Source organism: Oncorhynchus nerka, linkage group LG21 (genome assembly GCF_034236695.1).
Source record: "Oncorhynchus nerka isolate Pitt River linkage group LG21, Oner_Uvic_2.0, whole genome shotgun sequence".
Classification (NCBI taxonomy): Eukaryota; Metazoa; Chordata; class Actinopteri; order Salmoniformes; family Salmonidae; genus Oncorhynchus; species Oncorhynchus nerka.
Genome location: NC_088416.1, coordinates 11,763,087 through 11,784,473, shown reverse-complemented (window position 1 = coordinate 11,784,473; position 21,387 = coordinate 11,763,087). Strand labels below are relative to the sequence as shown.

The window sequence follows — 21,387 nt, the reverse complement described above, 5'->3', positions numbered from 1 at the left end:
ACTTTTACTTTTACTTCACTACATTCCTAAAGAAAATAATGTACTTTTTACTCCATACATTTTCCCTGCTACCCAAAAGTACTCGTTCAATTTTGAATGCTTTGCACAGGAAAATGGTCCAATATATGCAAGAAAACATCCCTGGTCATCCCTTATGCCTCTGATCTGGCGGACTCACTAAACACACATGCTTCATTGGTAAATTATGTCTGAGTGTCCAAAAATAAAAAATAAAAAAATAATATAGTGCCGTCTTGGTTTGCTTAATATAAGGAATTTTAAATTATTTATACTTTTACTTTTTTTACTGAAGTGGGTGACTTTCACTTTTACTTGAGTCATTTTCTATTAAGGTATCCTTACTTTTACTCAAGTATGACAATACAGTACTTTATCCACCACTGGCTAGCACCATGCTCCAACTAACTGAGTCATCTGAACTGTCTCAGTACAGTGGGATTTTCCCATGGATTGCTACATAGCATGTTTAGCTCACAATATCAATAGTGTTAGCATGTTTAGTGTAGCGTCTTCACCTGTATCAATAGGGTTAGCATGTTTAGCATAGCTTCTTACTAGCATCACTAGTGTTAGCATGTTTAGCACACCTTCTTAACAGCATCAATAGTGTAAGCATGTTTAACAAAGCTTTTTACAGATTGTGTCTGCATGTTTAGCGTAGCCTCTTACCGGCATCGGCCCAGCACAGTTGCTGGCTCTCAGGGTCGTATGTCAGGCCGTTGGGCAGCCCCAGGTCGTCCTTAACCAAGACTGTCCTGTCGGTTCCATCCATGTTGGACATCTCGATCTTGGGCCCGTCTCTGTTCCAGTCTGCCCAGTAGAGTCGTCTGGACAACAAGCCATAGAAAACATGTTCCTGTCACAATGCTTAGAACCATATTTTTAAACCAACAGCTTTAAAAAGGAACACAGCACCAGTGATTTGTGTTGTCAACCCTACGTCAAACCTACAGTGGGGCAAAAAAGTATTTAGTCAGCCACCAATTGTGCAAGTACTCCCACTTAAAAATATGTAATTTTCATCATAGGTACACTTCAACTATGACAGACAAAATGAGAATTTTCTTTCCAGAAAATCACATTGTAGGATTCTTAATGAATTCATTTGCAAATTATGGTGGAAAATAAGTATTTGGTCAATAACAAAAGTTTATCTCAATACTTTGTTATATACCCTTTGTTGGCAATGACAGAGGTCAAACGTTTTCTGTAAGTCTTCACAAGGTTTTCACACACTGTTGCTGGTATTTTGCTCCATTCCTCCATGCAGATCTCCTCTAGAGAAGTGATGTTTTGGGGCTGTTGCTGGGCAACACAGACTTTCAACTCCATCCAAAGATTTTCTATGGGGTTGAGATCTGGAGACTGGCTAGGCCACTCCAGGACCTTGAAATGCTTCTTACGAAGCCACTCCTTCGTTGCCCGGGCGGTGTGTTTGGGATCATTGTCATGCTGAAAGACCCAGCCACGTTTCATCTTCAATGCCCTTGCTGATGGAAGGAGGTTTTCACTCAAAATCTCACAATACATGGCCCCATTCATTCTTTCCTTTACACGGATCTGTCGTCCTGGTCCCTTTGCAGAAAAACAGCCCCAAAGCATGATGTTTCCACCCCCATGCTTCACAGTAGGTATGGTGTTCTTTGGATGTAACTCTGCATTCTTTGTCCTCCAAACACGACAAGTTGAATTTTTACCAAAAAGTTATATTTTGGTTTCATCTGACCATATGACATTCTCCCAATCTTCTTCTGGATCATCCAAATGCTCTCTAGCAAACTTCAGACGGGCCTGGACATGTACTGGCTTAAGCAGGGGGACACGTCTGGCACTGCAGGATTTGAGTCCCTGACGGCGTAGTGTGTTACTGATGGTAGGCTTTGTTACTTTGGTCCCAGATCTCTGCAGGTCATTCACTAGGTCCCCAGTATGGTTCTGGGATTTTTGCTCACCGTTCTTGTGATCATTTTGACCCCACGGGGTGAGATCTTGCGTGGAGCCCCAGATCGAGGGAGATTATCAGTGGTCTTGTATGTCTTCCATTTCCTAATAATTGCTCCCACAGTTGATTTCTTCAAACCAAGCTGCTTACCTATTGCAGATTCAGTCTTCCCAGCCTGGTGCAGGTCTACAATTTTGTTTCTGGTGACAGCTCTTTGGTCTTGGCCATAGTGGAGTTGAGTGTGACTGTTTGAGGTTGTGGACAGGTGTCTTTTATACTGATAACAAGTTCAAACAGGTGCCATTAATACAGGTAACGAGTGGAGGACAGAGGAGCCTCTTAAAGAAGAAGTTACAGTTCTGTGAGAGCCAGAAATCTTGCTTGTTTGTAGGTGACCAAATATCTATTTTCCACCATAATTTGCAAATAAATTCATTAAAAATCCTACAATGTGATTTTCTGGATTTTTATTTCTCATTTTGTCTGTCATAGTTGAAGTGTACCTATGATGAACATTACAGGCCTCTCTCATCTTTTTAAGTGGGAGAACTTGCACAATTGGTGGCTGACTAAATACTTTTTTGCCCCACTGTACCTACGTGCTATCTAAACCATGAAAAGGCTAACCTGACAGATTCGCTAGCAAAATCATTCAGGCCTTAGCGGTTAAGGACAATATATATTCAGCACAAAGAATTAACTGCTTATTTAATCACAAATTTGCATCAAAGGAATCAGTCAGACATTGTCCAAAGACACGTACCCATAGGAGGGGTCAGCGACGATGGGCCGGGGGTTGACCAGGTCGGTGTCAAAGAGAACACGGCGCTGGCTTCCGTCCAGTTTGGCCACCTCAATCCTGTCCTTCATGGAGTCCGTCCAGAACATTAGCCGGGCCAGGTGGTCGATAGCCAAACCCTCTGGGCTCTCCAGGTCTGAGGAAGAGAAAAGGAGGATATCGTTACGCCTAGTTCAGACAGAAACTACAGATTTTGTATGAGGGTTATCAGGGATAGAATTTAAGGATTTTGAGCACTGGCCCGCCAGGCGAATAGACCGCAATTCCTACAAGCCCGGGTCCAAAATCTGTGGGACATTTAAGAAGAAAAAAATCACTAGCCAGCGAGCTAGTTGGGCACATTTCCTATAAGCCCAATATGAAAAATACTATCCTTAGGTTAGCTTTATTTCCATCCCTGGGAGTTATACAATACATGACCAGAAGTATGTGGACACTTGCTCGTCGAACATCTCATTCCAAAATCATGGACATTAATATGGCGTTGGAGCCCCCATTGCTGCTTTAAAAGACTCCACTGTTCTGGGAAGGCTTTCCACTAGATTTTGGAACATTGCTTGCTTCCGTTCTGCCACAAGAGCATTAGTGAGGTTGGGCACTGATGTTGGGTGATTAGAGCTGGCTCGCAGTTGGCGTTCCAATTCATCCCAAAGCCATTCGATGGGGTTGAGTTCAGGGCTCTGTGCAGGCCAGTCAAGTTCTTCCACACCGATCTCAAAAAATCATTTCAGTATGGACCTTTTTTTCACCTTTATTTAACCAGGTATGCCAGTTGGGAACAAGTTCTCATTTACAACTGCGACCTGGCCAAGATAAAGCAAAGTAGTGCGACAAAAACAACAACACAGAGTTACACATAAATAAACATACAGTCGATAACACAAAATAAAAGAAAAATAGAAAAATCTATGTACAGTGTGTGCAAATGTAGAAGAGTAGGGAGGTAGGCAATAAATAGGTCCTAGAGGCAAAAATAATTACAATTTAGCATTAATACTGGAGTGATAGATGTGCAGATGATGCTATGCAAGTAGAGATACAGTGGTGCAACAAGAGCAAGAGGGCAAGTAATAATATGGGGAAGAGTTAGTCGGGTGTGCTATTTACAGATTGGCTTTGTACAGGTACAGTGATCGGTAAGCTGCTCAGACAGCTGATGCTTAAAGTTGGAGAGGGAGATATAAGACTCCAGCTTCAGAGATTTTTGCAATTCGTTCCAGTCAGCAGAGAACTGTAAGGAAAGGCGGACAAAGGAAGTGTTGGCTTTGGGGATGACCAGTGCAATATACCTGCTGGAGCGAGTGCTACGGGTGGGTGTTGCTATGGTGACCAGTGAGCTGAGATAAGGCGGGGCTTTACCTAGCAAAGAATTATAGATGACCTGGAGCCAGTGAGTTTGGTGACAGATATGTAGTGAGAGTGAGGGCCAGCCAACGAGAGCATACAGGTCGCAGTGGTGGGTGGTATATGGGGCTTTGGTGATAAAACGGATGGCACTGTGATAGACTGCATCCCGTTTGCAGAGTAGAGTGTTGGGGGCTATTTTGTAAATGACATCGCCGAAGTCAAGGATCGGTAGGATAGTCAGTTTTACGAGGGTATGTTTGGCAGCGTGAGTGAAGGAGGCTTTGTGGCGAAATAGGAAGATGATTCTAGATTTACATTTGGATTGGATATGTTTAATGTGAGTCTGGAAGGAGAGTTTACAGTCTAACCAGACACCTAGGTATTTGTAGTTGTCCACATATTCTAGGTCAGAACCGTCCAGAGTAGTTATGCTAGTCAGGCGGGAGGGTGTGGGCAGTTGAAGAGCTGCACTTGGTTATACTAGCATTTAGATGTACTAGCATCATTCTCTGTGCATGGGGGCATTGTCATACTGAAACAGGAAAGAGCCTTCCCCAAACTTTGCCACAAAGTTGGAAGCACAGAATCGTCTAGCATGTCATTGTATGCTGTTGTATGCTTCACTGGAACTAAGGAGCCTGAACCATGAAAAACAGCCCCAGACCATTATTCATCCTCCACCAAACTTTACAGTTGGCACTATGCATTCAGGCGGGTATTCGTCCATCAGGACTGCCAGATGGTGAAAAATGATTCCTCACTCCAGAGAATGCATTTTCACTGCTCCAGAGTCCAATGGCGGCGAGCTTTACACCACTCCAGCCGACGCTTGGCATTGCGCATGGTGATCTTAGGCTTGTATGCAGCTGCTCGGCCATGGAAACCCATTTATTGAAGGTCCTTAACGAACAGTTCTTGTGCTGACGTTGCTTCCAGAGGCAGTTTGGAACTCGGTAGTGAGTGTTACATGCAATGTGTTTCAGGACCGGGTCAGCTCTAGCAGGGCAGACATTTGACTTACTTGTTGGAAAGCAGTGGTGTAAAGTACTTAAGGAAAAATAATTTAAAGTACTACTTAAGTCATTTTTTGGGGTATCTGTACTTTACTATGTATATTTTTGACTACTTTTACTTTTACTTCACTACATTCCTTAAGAAAATATTGTACTTTTTACTCCATACATTTTCCTTGATTTATTTTATTGTTTTGGTTAGGTCAGGGTGGTTAGGTCAGGGTGTGACATGGGTGATATATGTGGTTTTTGTACTGTCTAGGGGTTTTGTAGGTTTATGGGGTTGTTTACCATCTAGGTGTTTATATATGTCTATAGTTGCCTAGATTGGTTCTCAAATAGAGGCAGGTGTTTATCGTTGTCTCTGATTGGGAATGATATTTAGGCCGCCATCTTCTTTGGGTATTTCGTGGGTTATTATCTATGTCTATGTGTAGTTGCCTGTGTCTGCACTTTTGTAAGATAGCTTCACGGTCGTTTTGTTATTTTGTATAGTTTGTTTAGTGTTCGTCTTCATGAATAAATAGAAGATATATTCACATCACGCTGCGCTTTGGTCTCCTCACTACGACGAACGTGACAGAATAACCCACCTTAAAAGGACCAAACAGCGTGATTGGGAGGAACAGCGCTTAATGGAGAAATGGACCCGGGAGAAGGACTAATGGGTAACAACCTGGGAGGATATTGAGAGTTGGTCGATTGATCCAGGGAGAGTGCCAGAGCCTGCATGGGATTCTTTGGAACAGTGCGAGGAGGGATACAGGAGAATGGAGGAACGGCGAAGATATAAGGGTACACGGCTAGCACGGAAGCCCGAGAGGCAGCCACAATAAATGTTTTTTGGGGGAGCACACAAGGAGATTGGCTAAGTCAGGTAGGAGACCTGAGCCAAATCCTCGTGCTTACCGTGGGGAGTGTGTAACTGGTCAGGCACCGTGTTATGCAGAGATGCGCACGTAGTGTCCAGTGCGCATCTCTAGCCCGGTGCGCTATATTCCAGCTCCTCGCATTGGCCGGGCTAGAATGAGCATCAAACCAGGACGGGTTCTGTCAGCTTTACACTCCAGACGTCCAGTACGCCTCCACAGCCCAGTACGTCCTGTGCCTGTTCCCCGCACTCGCCCTGAGGTGCGTGTCCCCAGCCCAGTACCACCAGTGCCAACACCACGCACCAGGCTTCCTGTGCATCTCCAGAGCCCTGTACGCCCTGTTCCTCCTCCCCGCACTCGCCCTGAGGTGCGTGTCTCCAGCCCGGTACCACCAGTGAGGGGCACCACGCATCAGGCCACCAGTGCGCCTCCAAGGTCCATTACTCCCTGTTCTTGCTCCTTGCACTCGCCCTGAGGTGCGTGTCCCCAGCCCGGTACCTCCAGGGCCGGCACCACACACCAGGTCTATAGTGCGACTTGGCAGTTCAGTACGCCCTGTTCCTTCTCCCCGCACTCGCCCTGAGGTGCGTGTCCCCAGCCCGGTACCTCCAGGGCCGGCACCACACACCAGGTCTATAGTGCGACTCGGCAGTTCAGTACGCCCTGTTCCTTCTCCCTGCACTCGCCCTGAGGTGCGTGTCCTCGGCCCAGAATCACCAGTGCCGGCACCACGCATCAGGCCTACAGTGCGCCTCGCCAGTCCAGAGCGTTTGGCAACAGTACCCAGTCCAGAGCGTCCGGCAACAGTTCCCAGTCCAGAGCGTCCGGCAATAGTACCCAGCCCAGAGCGTCCGGCTACAGTACCCAGTCCAGAGCGTCCGGCAACAGTACCCAGTCCAGAGCGTCCGGCTACAGTACCCAGTCCAGAGCGTCCGGCAACAGTACCCAGTCAAGAGCGTCCGGCTACAGTACCCAGTCCAGAGCGTCCGGCAACAGTACCCAGTCCAGAGTGTCCGGCAACAGTCTACAGACCGGAACCCCCTACGACGGGCCGCAGACCGGAACCTCCTACGACGGGCTGCAGACCGGAACCTCCTACGACGGGCCGTAGACCGGAACCTCCTACGACGGGCCGCAGACCGGAACCTCCTACGACGGGCCGTAGACCGGAACCTCCTACGACGGGCTGCTGTCCTGAGCCGCCAGAGTCTCCCTCCTGTCCTGAGCCGCCAGAGTCTCCCTCCTGTCCTGAGCCGCCAGAGTCTCCCTCCTGTCCTGAGCCGCCAGAGTCTCCCTCCTGTCCTGAGCCGCCAGAGTCTCCCTCCTGTCCTGAGCCGCCAGAGTCTCCCTCCTGTCCTGAGCCGCCAGAGTCTCCCTCCTGTCCTGAGCCGCCAGAGTCTCCCTTCTGTCCTGAGCCGCCAGAGTCTCCCTCCTGTCCTGAGCCGCCAGAGTCTCCCTCCTGTCCTGAGCCGCCAGAGTCTCCCTCCTGTCCTGAGCCGCCAGAGTCTCCTTCCTGTCCTGAGCCGCCAGAGGCGTCAGCCAGCCAGGAGCCGCCAGAGCCGTCAGCCAACCAGGAGCTGCCGATGCCGCCTGTCACGCCGGCGATGCTGGAATCTCCCTCCTGTCCGGAGCTGCCAGAGCCGCTTCTCAGTCCAGTGACGCCCTCTACGATGATCTTCAGTCTGGGGCCCGCTGCGAGGGTCCCCGCTCCAGAGGCGCCACCTAAGTGGGCCGAGACTGAGGTAGAGCGGGGTCCACGTCCTGCACCCGAGCCGCCGCTGTGAAAAAGGCCCACCCGGACCCTCCCCTTTAGATTAGGTTTTGCGTCCGGAGTCCGCACCTTTGTGAGGGGGTACTGTCACACCCTGACCTGAGTATTCTTTGTTTTCTTTATTGTTTTGGTTAGGTCAGGGTGTGACAATGGTGATGTATGTGGTTTTGTACTGTCTAGGGGTTTTGTAGGTTTATGGGGTTGTTTACCATCTAGGTGTTTATATATGTCTATGGTTGCCTAGATTGGTTCTCAATTAGGGGCAGGTGTTTATCGTTGTCTGGTTGGGAACCATATTTAGGCAGCCATCTTCTTTGGGTATTTCGTGGGTTATTATCTATGTCTATGAAAGGTTGCATGTTTGCACTCAGTGTTTATAGCGGTCACGGTCGTTTTGATATTTTGTTTGTTTAGTGTACTTCGTGTTTTTTTCATCTATCATTAAAAGGATGTATTCACATCGCGCTGCGCTTTGGTCTCCTCACTACGACGTTCGTGACAGTACATTGAAAGACTACCAAGACAATGGATCACAATCTGTCATTTGTCCGTGTTGTTTCACACATGTCAAAAGATGAAATTGATGGAACTTTTGTTTTTTGTTTACACATTATATTTAATGAATAAGCCTTTATAAAGGCTTTACATGTATACACATAAGTCAATTATGAGAAATCCATGAGAAATAAAACATGATAAATGAAAAGTTAACTATTATTATTCTTGATGCGTTTCATGGACCATGCTAGCTAGGTTTGAGCTGATCTCAGACCAGTGTACCGCTCACCTGTTGTGACGAGAGAGATTGTGTCTCCTCCCTCCAGACTGGCCTGAGACCTGTGTAATAAAGCGGTTGTGACGAGAGAAATGGTGTCTTTTTCCTACAGGCTGACCTCAGACCTGTGAACAGCTCACCTTTTGTAACGAGAGAGATGGTGTCTCCTCCCTCCAGGCTGACCTGAGACCTGTGTACTGCTCACCTGTTGTGATGAGAGAGATGGTGTCTCCTCCCTCTAGGCTGGCCTTGCTGATGGAGGGCCCTGTGATGTCTGTCCAGTACACCATCTTCTCCACACAGTCGTAGGCCACAGCGATCGCCACTCTGTCCTGGAAGCAACAGATAGAGACAGAGGGTTTTATTGATTTATGGTTCATTTAGATCGGGACAGATACAAAACACATTGACACATTGAATAGACCAATTATCCAATACACTTTGCACCATAGTAGTGTGTAGCTGGCCTGGTACAAAAAAAAAGAATTCCTTGTGTTTTCCCTTCTTAACTGCTAATTGGAAACCATTCTAGCGTCAGAATATAGGATGTCACACACACACTCAATGGAGCCCCTGTTTACACCAAGAGAACATTGCAGTAATGTTATAAATGTTTTTTTATCAAGATTGTCAAATTTATGTTGCAAGCAGAACAGGAATTACTTTAATAGTGTTAATATCTCACCCCACTCATTTCAGATGGGGTTCAACCAAATGACATAAGAAATACACAATGTTACATTACATTTCAAAATGGCAGAATGCGGTTAGCCAAACAATTGAAGCATTTATGGGGAATCCCTCAGCTCTGCCAGACCATTCCACGCTAGTGAGAAGAAAGAAGAAAAGCCTGAGGACGAGTATGGATGGCCGACTCACACAATCAGGAGATTGTTCAAGTTGCATTTGGGACATTCCAGAGAGTGGGTACGTGGACCCACGACACCCATCAACGCACTCTCAGTCCGGCTAAAGGAAACATCTGACATGCGTTGAATGAAACCTCTTTTCATTCAACCTAAGACTGGGGGTCTTAGAAGACAGCTCTGGCCATCTGGTGAGCGGCCATCTTGACAAGGCGTGGTAGGCCAGGGCTTACAGAGGAGTGAGTTACTGACAGAGTGAATCACTCACTCGAGAAGAGAGTGAGTGAGTGAGTTCAAGTTTGTGAGTCAATAAGTAACTTCCCACAGTGCTTGTAGCAAGTGATGTGCAGTGCTTGACTGAATGACTGACTAACAAACTGACTGGCTGTCTGACCGAGATAATGTGAGGTGAGTTGAGGTGCGTCAATGTGGAGCCTCACAGGCAGGTGCAGCAGGGCTTTGGCCTCCCCTTTGTTCATGCTGTATCCGTCCAGGGGGATTTGCTCGATCTTCCCGCTCTGGGCAAAGAGCAGGTGGGTCCCTGGGGCCACAGGAGAGACATCCGGCCTGGTGGTGGGTCCGATCGGGGGAGGAATAACTCCCCGGTCAATACCTGTCAAGGAAGGACAACTGAAGTTACATTGTCATTTCCCACTGGGCACAGACGTCCTATCAACGTCTAGTTTTGATTTGCATATGATTGAGTTTTCAACTAACCTAAATTAAATGTGAAATCAACAAAACGTTCAACCATGCCATTGAAATTAGGTTCAAAGTTACTTTACTTTGATTACTTTTTGCAAATCCAATCAGTTTTTCACATTGATTTAATGTCATCACATATAACTTTTTTGTTGAAATGACGTGGAAACAATGTTAATTCAACTAGTATGTGCCCAGTGGGTTCCTAATGTATTTTTATTTAGCATGCGGGTGCAAATGTTGAGTGTAATTGAATAGACATGAGTGCTATGAGTGCATGAATATGTTGAATATGAATATTAAAGGTACAAGCCAAGGATGACCAATCGCCCCCTCCGTCTTTTGAGGCAGTCACTCACACAAAGGTCTTTGGCCGGGGCCAGTTCTAGTGTTGGGGATCTCCTGACCATTGCCGTCCACACACCAGCACTGCCCAATGCTACCGTGGCACTGGGTGGGCTCGTAGGCACCATGCTGGTCGCAGGTAGGAACGTACTGACTGACGGCAGGGCGTGGGTGGAAGAAGGAAAACGAGCCTGTGTTGGAGGAGACCTGGATGCTTTCTCTGTCTCGCTCGCACTGCGTCTTGTCGTGCTCTGGAATAAAAACAGACAGATGACATGAGAGAAGTAATACAATAAATAGAGGAAATTAAGAAAATAAAAATGATCCTACATGTCTTTTAGAAAGGTTTCTAAGAAATTGCTCTTTCTTTTTAAAGCGCTGTATAGCTTTGGTTTGAATATAATCTCCTTACTGTGACATGGCACATGGCAGTTTAATGTGGATAACATGGAATAAGGAGAGAGCCGATGAGCATATGATTTAAATGTAGAATCATTTTTGCAGTCACGTAAATCAGACATAGGGGACACGGTGACATCTGGAATATAGTGTCGCGCTGAAAGACTTATTCCCAGGGTATCTGTCCGGTTAACCACAGACTAGTCATAACAATCTCAAACAGCCGCAACATACAATCTGCGCTTTGCACAAGGTCTGGCCGCAGCAATCAACAAAAGCCACCAAAAAAAGACAACTAGTCAACGATGGGAACGGTTGTCTCTGAGGAGGCAAAGATCAACGCAGTCTTTGTCAGATGGTCGTCAACTGTCGAGATGCGAGGAAGACAACCAGGACAACTCTCACAGGGTCCAGATGCTACAGTGTATACTACAAGTACAAGTTCAGACAAAGGAGGACAAAATGATGCCCCCTTTTCAGACGGGTTGTACAAAATATGACAAAACTGTGGAGGCAGAGGAGAAAAGGCTATAATTAGCGTGGTGGAGTACATACATGCAGTTGACACCTGGATTGGACTTGAACAAAGAGGCAACAGCTGAGAAAGATGCCAACTCGCAAACAACCCAAGGTACGTGACATGAAAGCTGCAGCCTATAGAAAAATAATGGAACACTTGAATACATATACCCTAAATTCCCAAACATACAGTGGTGAGTTGAATCAAAAAGAAAATGTATTGGTTGTTAAGTCAGTAGGGGCAAGTGATACTTTTTCCTATTACTTCAGTTGTTGTTGTTTATTAAATGTTTAAATTCCTGGTTGTAACTCCAGGGCATCTTTATCTTTATGTTCAACTAAATTGGACTATTGACCCTGGCCAAAAGTAGTGCAATATATAGGCTATTAGGGACGCAACCCAGGAGTCTGTATTCAGGAGTGTGGCTCTATTCCAGCACATCCATGTGACATGTTCCAGGCCTTTGGCCCTAATTGCATGGAGAATGAGTAGCTATGTTGGTCTTTCTCGGTGGGGATTGTATGTTATCTATCAACACCAACCGTGATTGTATCAACACCAACCTCCCTTTCCATTCCTGTATCCTCCCTACGTAACATCTGTGTGTTGTTATACCCATCCCCGCACAGGAAGGCTGCACAGTGTCAAATGTCAACCTTTAAATGTCATTCAAAGGGGTGAGGGAAGAGGGGGACATGTGGTCAAGGCACACCAGAAACCAACAGATACTCAGTTCAGAGTGAGTTTCAGAATCCCGAAGCAAACGCATACACACACACCCTTCATCCATCCTCCCTCCCCTTAACAGTTCCATATTTTAGCACGCAGTCTCATAGAGTCCTACATCAGTCTTATGGAAGTACACTCTGTTCCGGCCTTCGCCTCCACGTTCTACCATGCTGGGAGCATTCCATGATTAAATAACTTTCTATTGGTACCAGGCGATGACACAACACTAACTTAGCGAACAGACCTCCATTAAGTAAAAATGCACTGTATATACTGTTAAGTCCACTATGGCTTGTGTTGACCTTCAATATAAACAGTTTGTCTCTGGTATGTTATGCTTTCCTTTGATGACAAATCTGTCTCGTTCCGCCGTCTGGACTCTCCCCCTCCCTCTCCCTCTAAACCAAACTATACAGTTAGGAGCTTCACATGTTCCAACTGTTGGCACTAAGACAGAAGAAGTATAACTAATGCGAATCCTAAGATTTTGAGGGGAAGAAGATGGCTGATCAGAGCTCAAACTATACCCATTGAATGTACAGTATTGACATACTTCCGGGACATAGCCATATCATTTAGAGGTTCCTTCTGAATGCATGCATCTTGCCTTCCCTTGCACATTTTAGACTACACTGCCTCTGGCTGCTGTTTTACTTATAAGTAATCAGTAGCCTTGTCTGAGACAAAATGGCCCATAGGGTAGGAGCCTATATCCTGTTTCTGCAGCATGAGGCAGCTTAATGTACACACCCTGTCCATTTCCTTAAAGGGCCAATCTGCACATCATAACTTGTAAATGTCTCATGAACTTATTTCAACTGCCGTACCCTATCAGAACCCAAGATATAAGCTTATTTTACTCCAATGATTGTTTACATTGTAATTGTAAACAAACAATGTATATCTTTAAAACATAGGTAAAACTATCATTTTGATGTCATGGAAGGTCAGTTCTTGCATCCAATAGCTCCATCTATACATTTGAGAATGGTTACATTTCTCCAGTCCCATCCCTGAGCTATTTACCAAAACACTGGCCGGGTGTCAACTTTGTTATTGTTTTGAACTGCAGATTCACCCATTTTTAGAGTTGTTGGTATGACTTGACCAGGGATCAAACTTCTGTTTGGTTCCAAATGAAGAAGAACTCCTGTTATACAACTTGGGGTTTGAAAATGTGATTTATTTACACCAAAAAGCACAGGGGTTACCTACCCGGGGAGCCAGGAGTACACTGGAAGCCGTCACCATGGAAACCGGGGTGGCACTGACAGGTGAAGGAGCCCTGAGAGTTATAACAGACGGCGTCCCGGTGACAGCGACCTTGCTCACACTCGTCAATGTCTGTGTGTGAAACAACAGTCAATGAGAAACAATAGGGACACAGATGCTAAGTTCAACTGAAAATAAAGTATCAACATATTTAAAATATATAGCTGAAATATACAGTCAATAGGAATGTGAATATGACATCCTGCAATGGAAATATACAAAAAAATACACATTCATATGTATTGGTATTGCACTACGCCTTTAAAAAGTATCTAAATCGGAAACATACATTCATGACATGTCACATCCTGTGTTATATAGGGAAAGAAACATCATTATTTCGATGATAAAAACACATTGTGAAGTTTAGCGTTCGATAGGGACAAAGAGACCATTCTTTGGCTACAACTTGGATGTAACACACCCAGCTCACTACCCCGACCTCTGAAGATTATCTCTGAGGCCAACCAATGAAAAAGGAGTTCTCCAAATTCTACAAGGACATATGGAAATTCCTACAGCTTTCGTTTGGTGGCGGGCCAAGTCACGTTGGACGAGGGAAAATAAGAAATACAGGGATGGATGGATGGATGGATGAATAAAACGCATGACCAACGAGCTCCCCAGCTGTAGGGCCGGGTTGTGTTTGCATTTCCTGTCCAGGTGCACACATTTCCTCTCGCAGGGGCCTCCGTGTGGGTGCATTACAACGAGAAGGACTCAGAGGGTTCAATCTAGAGAGACCCAGTGGAGAGTTTAGAGAGAAGACATGGTCTGTTTTTTTTTTTTAAAGCTGAAGGGTTTGTGTGTTTCTGTGGTGTCTGGGGGGGTTCTGAGAAAAGCAAAAGACAGCTTTATTTTTCATGTTGGACAGTAAAATACACTATTCGAATACGGCCTAGTAAACTAGACAAGTTCTACAAAGGCAAGTCTAGACATATCTGAAGTAGCCAATGGGGAGGGGGGTCATACTCAGACAATCAGAGAAGGGACATATTATTGTGGCCCTGGTAGCACAAAATCATCAAAGGTTTGACTGCACAGAGATGCTTGGGGAAATGGTCACAACGGTGGACCACCGTGTGTGTGTTTCAGGGGAAGGGGGTGTATCTGATCTCCATCACCTAGGACTTGACAATGGTTAATCAAATCTCCCCTTTTTGCTCAATTTTGCATGCCTTCTCAAACAGACGCAACTGTATATGCGTTCGTAAATCATGTCCTTTCTTGAGTTGGGATCAGGGAAGGAACAACTGTTGAGCATCTGAGCTTATGGTTGTTTGTGGGGGAAAGGGGTTTAGTGAGTGAGTGTGTGTGCGTGTGTGTGTGTGCGTGTCCCCATGTTGCTAGGGGGTAATGATGTAAGGGACACTATAAGATTAATCACAATAATGGATTGCTAAAATAATAATTGCTTCCCAAAAATGAAATTTTTGTAATGGCAATCCTGGTTATAGGTAACAATCCTGGTTATAGGTAACAATCCTTTGCATGAACTGCCTACATTATTACGCATGTTATTTGTTAATTATGGAAATTAAGATACGCTGGATTTTATATATATATATATATTTCAATAGCAATATATAATGCAAATTGAGGTGAGGGCAATGGAAATGCTTTTGGCGGTTGATCTGTTTCTGTTCTGTGGGTGGCACTATGTGCTCTTTTCCAAGGATGACCCCCTGGATGGGATCCAGGGGTGGTCTGCCGATCATTGAGATGACAACCCACCTTGGGATGGGGAGGGGTTTTAGCGGGTGGGAATAGTGGGGAACAATTGGAGGTTTACTTATTAGCAATGCAAATATCATGGTATAGCTATATGGACACTCAATCATCATGTTACTTTTCAATGGTGAGTTTACAAACATATGATAAATAGATTTGAAACTTGTATCTCACTATGGTAAATGGTGAAAAACGTATAGCCAGCTATAATTGTAATGGCTTAGTAGATAATGGGAAAATATCATCAGTATTTACCTGGCTAAAAGAGAAGGAATAAAATATACACTGCTCAAAAAAATAAAGGGAACACTTAAACAACACAATGTAACTCCAAGTCAATCACACTTCTGTTTAATCAAACTGTCCACTCAGAAGCAACACTGATTGACAATAAATTTCACATGCTGTTGTGCAAATGGAATAGACAACAGGTACAAATTATAGGCATTTAGCAAGACACCCCCAATAAAGGAGTGGTTCTGCAGGTGGTGACCAGGCCACTTCTCAGTTCCTATGCTTCCTGGCTGATGTTTTGGTCACTTTTGAATGCTGGCGGTGCTTTCACTCTAGTGGTAGCATGAGACGGAGTCTACAACCCACACAAGTAGCTCAGGTAGTGCAGCTCATCCAGGATGGAACATCAATGCGAGCTGTGGCAAGAAGGTTTGCTGTGTCTGTCAGCGTAGTGTCCAGAGCATGGATGCGCTACCAGGAGACAGGCCAGTACATCAGGAGACGTGGAGGAGGCTGTAGGAGGGCAACAACCCAGCAGCAGGACTGCTACCTCCGCCTTTGTGCAAGGAGGAGCAGGAGGAGCACTGCCAGAGCCCTGCAAAATGACCTCCACAGCAGGCCACAAATGTGCATGTGTCTGCTCAAACGGTCAGAAACAGACTCCATGAGGGTGGTATGAGGGCCCGACGTCCACAGGTGGGGGTTGTGCTTACAGCCCAACACTGTGCAGGACGTTTGGCATTTGCCAGAGAACACCAAGATTGTCAAATTCGCCACTGGCACCCTGTGCTCATCACAGATGAAAGCAGGTTCACACTGAGCACGTGACAGACGTGACAGAGTCTGGAGACGCCATGGAGAACGTTCTGCTGCCTGCAACATCCTCCAGCATGACCGGTTTGGTGGTGGGTCAGTCATGGTGTGGGGTGGCATTTCTTTGGGGGGCCGCACAGCCCTCCATGTGCTCGCCAGAGGTAGCCTGACTGCCATTAGGTACCGAGATGAGATCCTCAGAACCCTTGTGAGACCATATGCTGGTGCGGTTGGCCCTGTGTTCAATGCTAGACCTCATGTGGCTGGAGTGTGTCAGCAGTTCCTGCAAGAGGAAGGCATTGATGCTATGGACTGGCCCGCCCATTCCCCAGACCTGAATCCAATTGAGCACATCTGGGACATCATGGGGCGGCAGGGTAGCCTAGTGGTTAGAGCATTGGACTAGCAACTGGAAGGTTGCAAGTTCAAACCCCTGAGCTGACAAGGTACAAATCTGTCGTTCTGCCCCCGAACAGGCAGTTAACCCACTGTTCCTAGGCTGTCATTGAAAATAAGAATTTGTTCTTAACTGACTTGCCTGGGTAAAGGTAAAATAAAATGTCTCGCTCCATCCACCAATTGCATCACAGACTGTCCAGGAGTTGACAGATGCTTTAGTCTAGGTCTGGGAGGAGATCCCTCAGGAGACCATCCGCCACCTCATCAGGAGCATGCCCAGGCGTTGTAGGGAGGTCATACAGGCACGTGGATGCCACACACACTACTGAGCCTCATTTTGACTTGTTTTAAGGACATTACATCAAAGTTGGATCAGCCTGTAGTGTGGTTTTCCACTTTAATTTTGAGTGTGACTCCAAATCCAGACCTCCATGGGTTGATACATTTGATTTCCATTGATAATTTTTGTGTGATTTTGTTGTCAGCACATTCAACTATGTAAAGAAAAAAGTATTTAATAAGAATATTTCATTCATTCAGATCTAGGATGTGTTATTTTAGTGTTCCCTTTATTTTTTTGAGCAGTGTATATTGTTTACAGGAAACTCATTCAACAATTTCAGATGAAGTTGTGTGGAAAAAGGACTGGGGGGGTGAAATGTATTTCTCCCATGGGCAAAGTAATTCAAAAGGGGTGATGAAATTAATTTACAGTAATTTGAATCCGAATATGTAAATTGTCCAAACAGATAGATGGATGATTTTAAATATGTTATTTGACCATAAACAGATATGGCTCATTAACCTATACGGTCCAAATATTGATGATCCACGCTTCTTTGAAAATATATATAATGATTTACCAACTCTATCAGCAAAATGAGACTATTATTATGGCGAGAGATAATAATACGGTTTTAAATACCTCTATGGACCGTAAAGGAAATCCCACTACAAACTATCACCTGCATGCACATAAGGAAATCACAAATGTCATGGAAATATTGGAACTCGTGGATATATGGAGGCTTAAATATCCTGACTTAGTGATATATACATGGCGGAGGCTCAATGAAGCTAGTCGTCTTGACTACATTCGTATGTCATTCTCTCTGGCACCAAACGTTTAAAATGTGTTGTTAGGGGACAGAATGCGGTCGGACCATCAAATAATTGGCTTATACTGTATATTACTTACAGAATTTACATGTGGATATTGAATATTGGAAATTTGATCAAACCCTATTGGATGATAACTTGTTTTTAACTAGGACAGAACAATGAATAAAGTTTACATACACTCAATTAGTATTTGGTAGCGTTGCCTTTAAATTGTTTAACTTGGGTCAAATGTTTCGGGTAGCCTTCCACAAGCTTCCCACAATAAGTTGGGTGAATCTTGGCCCATTCCTCCTGACAGAGCTGGTTTAACTGAGTCAGGTTTGTAAGGCCTCCTTGCTCACACAAGCTTTTTCAGTTCAGCCCACACATTTCTATAGGATTGAGGTCAGGGCTTTGTGATGGCCACTCCAATACCTAGACTTTGTTGTCCCTAAGCCATTTTGCCACAACTTTGGAAGTATGCTTGGGGTCATTGTCCATTTGGAAGACCCATTTGCGAGAAAGCTTTAACTTCCTGACTGATGTCTTGAGATGTTTCTTCAATATATCCACATAATTTTCCTTCCTCATGTTGCCATCTATTTTGTGAAATGCGCCAGTCCCTCCTGCAGCAAAACACCCCCACAACATGATGCTGCCACCCCCATGCTTCACGGTTGGGATGGTGTTCTTCGGCCTGCAAGCATCCCCCTTTTTCCTCCAAACATAATGATGGTCATTATGGCCAAACAGTTCTATTTCTGTTTCATTAGACCAGAGGACAATTCTCCAAAAAGTACGATCTTTGTCCCCATGTGCAGTTGCAAACCGTAGTCTGGCTTTTTTATGGCAGTTTTGGAGCAGTGGCTTCTTCCTTGCCTTTCAGGTTATGTCGATATAGGACTCGTTTTACTGTGGATAGATACTTTTGCACCTGTTTCCTCCAGCATCTTCACAAGGTCCTTTGCTGTTGTTCTGGGATTGATTTGCACTTTTTTGCACCAAAGTACGTTCATCTCTAGGAGACAGAACGCGTCTCCTTCCTAATACTTGCGTACTATTGTTTGTACAGATGAATGTGGTACCTTCAGGTGTTTGGAAACTGCTCCCAAGGACGAACCAGACTTGTGAAGGTCTACAATTGTTTTGAGGTCTTGGCTGATTTCTTTAGATTTTCACATGATATCAAGCAAAGAGGCACTGGGTTTCAAGGTAGAACTTGAAATACATCCACAGGTACACCTCCAATTGACTCAAATTATGTCAATTAGCCTATCAGAAGCTTCTAAAGCCATGACATTATTTTCTGGAATTTTCCAAGCTGTTTAATGGCACTGTCAACTTAGTGCATTTAAACTTCTGAACCACAGGAATTCTGATACAGTGAATTATAAGTGAAATAACCTGTCTGGAAACAATTGTTGGAAAAATGACTTGTGCCATGCACAATGTAGATGTCCTAACAGACTTGCCAAAGCTATAGTTTGTTAACAAGAAATGTGTGGAGTGGTTGAAAAATGAGTTTTAATGACTCCAACCTAAATGTATGTAAACCCTCGGACTTCAACTGGAGGTACAGCTAATTCCCTTATCGTGTGGCACACTTTTAAATGTGCCTATAGAGGCCATGCAATTCAGTACTCATCTCTAAAACAAAATAAATGTAGGTCAAAAGAGTCCATATTAACAAAGGAAATGGAAGGACTAACAGTACAGATAGATAGCAATAAAAACTGTACCATGGAGGCTCATAATAAGTTATTGGGAAAAACAAAAATAAATGGAGGAACTTATTCAAGAAAGATCAAGTGTAATATATTATTTAAAAAATAAAGCGAACTGGATGGAATATGGGGAAAATTCACCAAATTATTTTTTAATCTTCAACATAGAAATGCTACCAAAAATAAGTTACTGAAACTTGTTACAAATGACCGAGTCACCCACAACTTGCCAAACAATATTTTGAAAGAGGAAGTAAAGTACTTTAAGCATATGTTTTAGTTTCAGTCTCCTACATCACTACTAACCAAAGTTAATTGTATGATTTAAAAAATATATATGATGTAAAATTAACAGCTGTACAGAAAAACTCACGTGAAGGCCAAATTACAGAGGAAGAACTTCTTGATTCAATTCAAGTGTTTTAGTCCGGGAAAACTCCAGGGTTGGATGGCATTCAAGTGGAGGTATACCAAACCTTTTTTGATATACTCAGAGGACTGTTTTTAGCATGTTTTAACCACTCCTATATAAATGGTAGATTATCAGACACTAAACAAGAAGGTCTGATTAATTATTACTGAAACAGGATCCAAGTGGTAGATATAAAGATCCAGTCCATTTAAAAAATTGGAGGCCTCTTACACTTCAGTGTTGTGAAGCAAATTTTGGGCCAAAATGCATAGCGCATAGAATTAAAAAAGGTATTGTTGGATTATAATTAATCCTAATCAGAAAGTTTTTTTTTACATGGTCGATACATTGGAGATAATGTAAGACAAGTACTGGAAACAATAGAACACTATGAAATATCTGGGAAACCAGGCCTGGTATTCATAGCTGACTTTGAAAAAGCATTTGATAAAGTACGATTGGAGTTTATATATAAATGCCTAAAATATTTAAATTTTGGAGAATCTCTTATAAAACAGGATTAAGGTTATGTATAGTAACCCCAGCTGTAAAATAGTAAATAATGGCTACTTCTCAGAAAGTTTTAAACTGTCAAGAGGAATAAAACAAGGTTGTCTACTATCGACATAACTATTTATTATTGCCATTGAAATGTTAGCTGTTAAAATCAGATCCAACAATAATATCAAGGGATTAGAAATCCAGGGCTTAAAAGCAAAGGTGTCATTGTATGCTGATGATTCATGGTTTCTTTTAAATCCACAATTTGGATCACTCCACAGCCTCATAGAGGATCTAGATACTTTTTCTAACCTCTGGATTACAACCAAATTATGATAAGGGTACTAAACACAGCAAAAAAAGAAACGTCCCTTTCAGGACCGTGACTTTCAAAGCTAATTCATTTTTTAAAAATCAATCAATCAAATGTATTTAGAAAGCCCTCCTTTCATCAGCTGATGTCACAATGTGCTGTACAGAAACCCAGCATAAAACCCCAAACAGCAAGCAATGCAGGTGTAGAAGCACGGTGGCTAGGAATTACTCCCGAGAAAGGCCAGAACCTAGGTAGAAACCAGGCTATGAGGGGTGGCCAGTCCTCTTCTGGTTGTGCCAGAACACTGACATAGTGTTCTAAACACTGTTTCCCATGCTTGTTCAATGAACCATAAACAATTAATGAACATGCACCTGTGGAACAGCTTACAGACGGTAGGCAATTAAGGTCACAGTTATGAAAACTTAGGACACTAAAGAGGCCTTTCTACTGACTGAAAAACACCAAAAGAAAGACGCCTAGCCACCGTGCTTCTACACCTGAACGTGCCTTAGACATGCTGCAAGGAGGCATGAGGACTACAGATGTGGCGAGGGTAATAAATTACAATATCCGTACTGTGAGATGCCTAAGACAGCGCTACAGGGAGACAGGACGGACAGCTGATCGTCCTCGCAGTGGCAGACCACGTGTAACAGCACTTGCACAGGATCGGTACATCTGAACATCACACCTGCGGGACAGGTACAGGATGGCAACAACAACTACCCGAGTTACACCAGGAACGCACACTCTATCAGTGCTCAGACTGTCCGCAATAGG

General features: G+C 44.3%; 1 protein-coding gene across 1 annotated transcript in view; it reads right to left on the bottom strand.

Moving 5' to 3' along the window:
* LOC115103918 (nidogen-1-like) overlaps positions 1-21,387 on the bottom strand; it is an 81,143-nt gene that overhangs the window by 9,546 nt on the left and 50,210 nt on the right. The window contains exons 12-17 of the mRNA XM_029624977.2: positions 13,317-13,445; positions 10,468-10,704; positions 9,847-10,019; positions 8,746-8,872; positions 2,727-2,898; positions 691-848 (exon numbers count right to left, since the gene is read on the bottom strand). Coding sequence (XP_029480837.1) covers positions 691-848; positions 2,727-2,898; positions 8,746-8,872; positions 9,847-10,019; positions 10,468-10,704; positions 13,317-13,445 — 996 coding nt within the window. The remainder of the gene's footprint in view (positions 1-690; positions 849-2,726; positions 2,899-8,745; positions 8,873-9,846; positions 10,020-10,467; positions 10,705-13,316; positions 13,446-21,387) is intronic.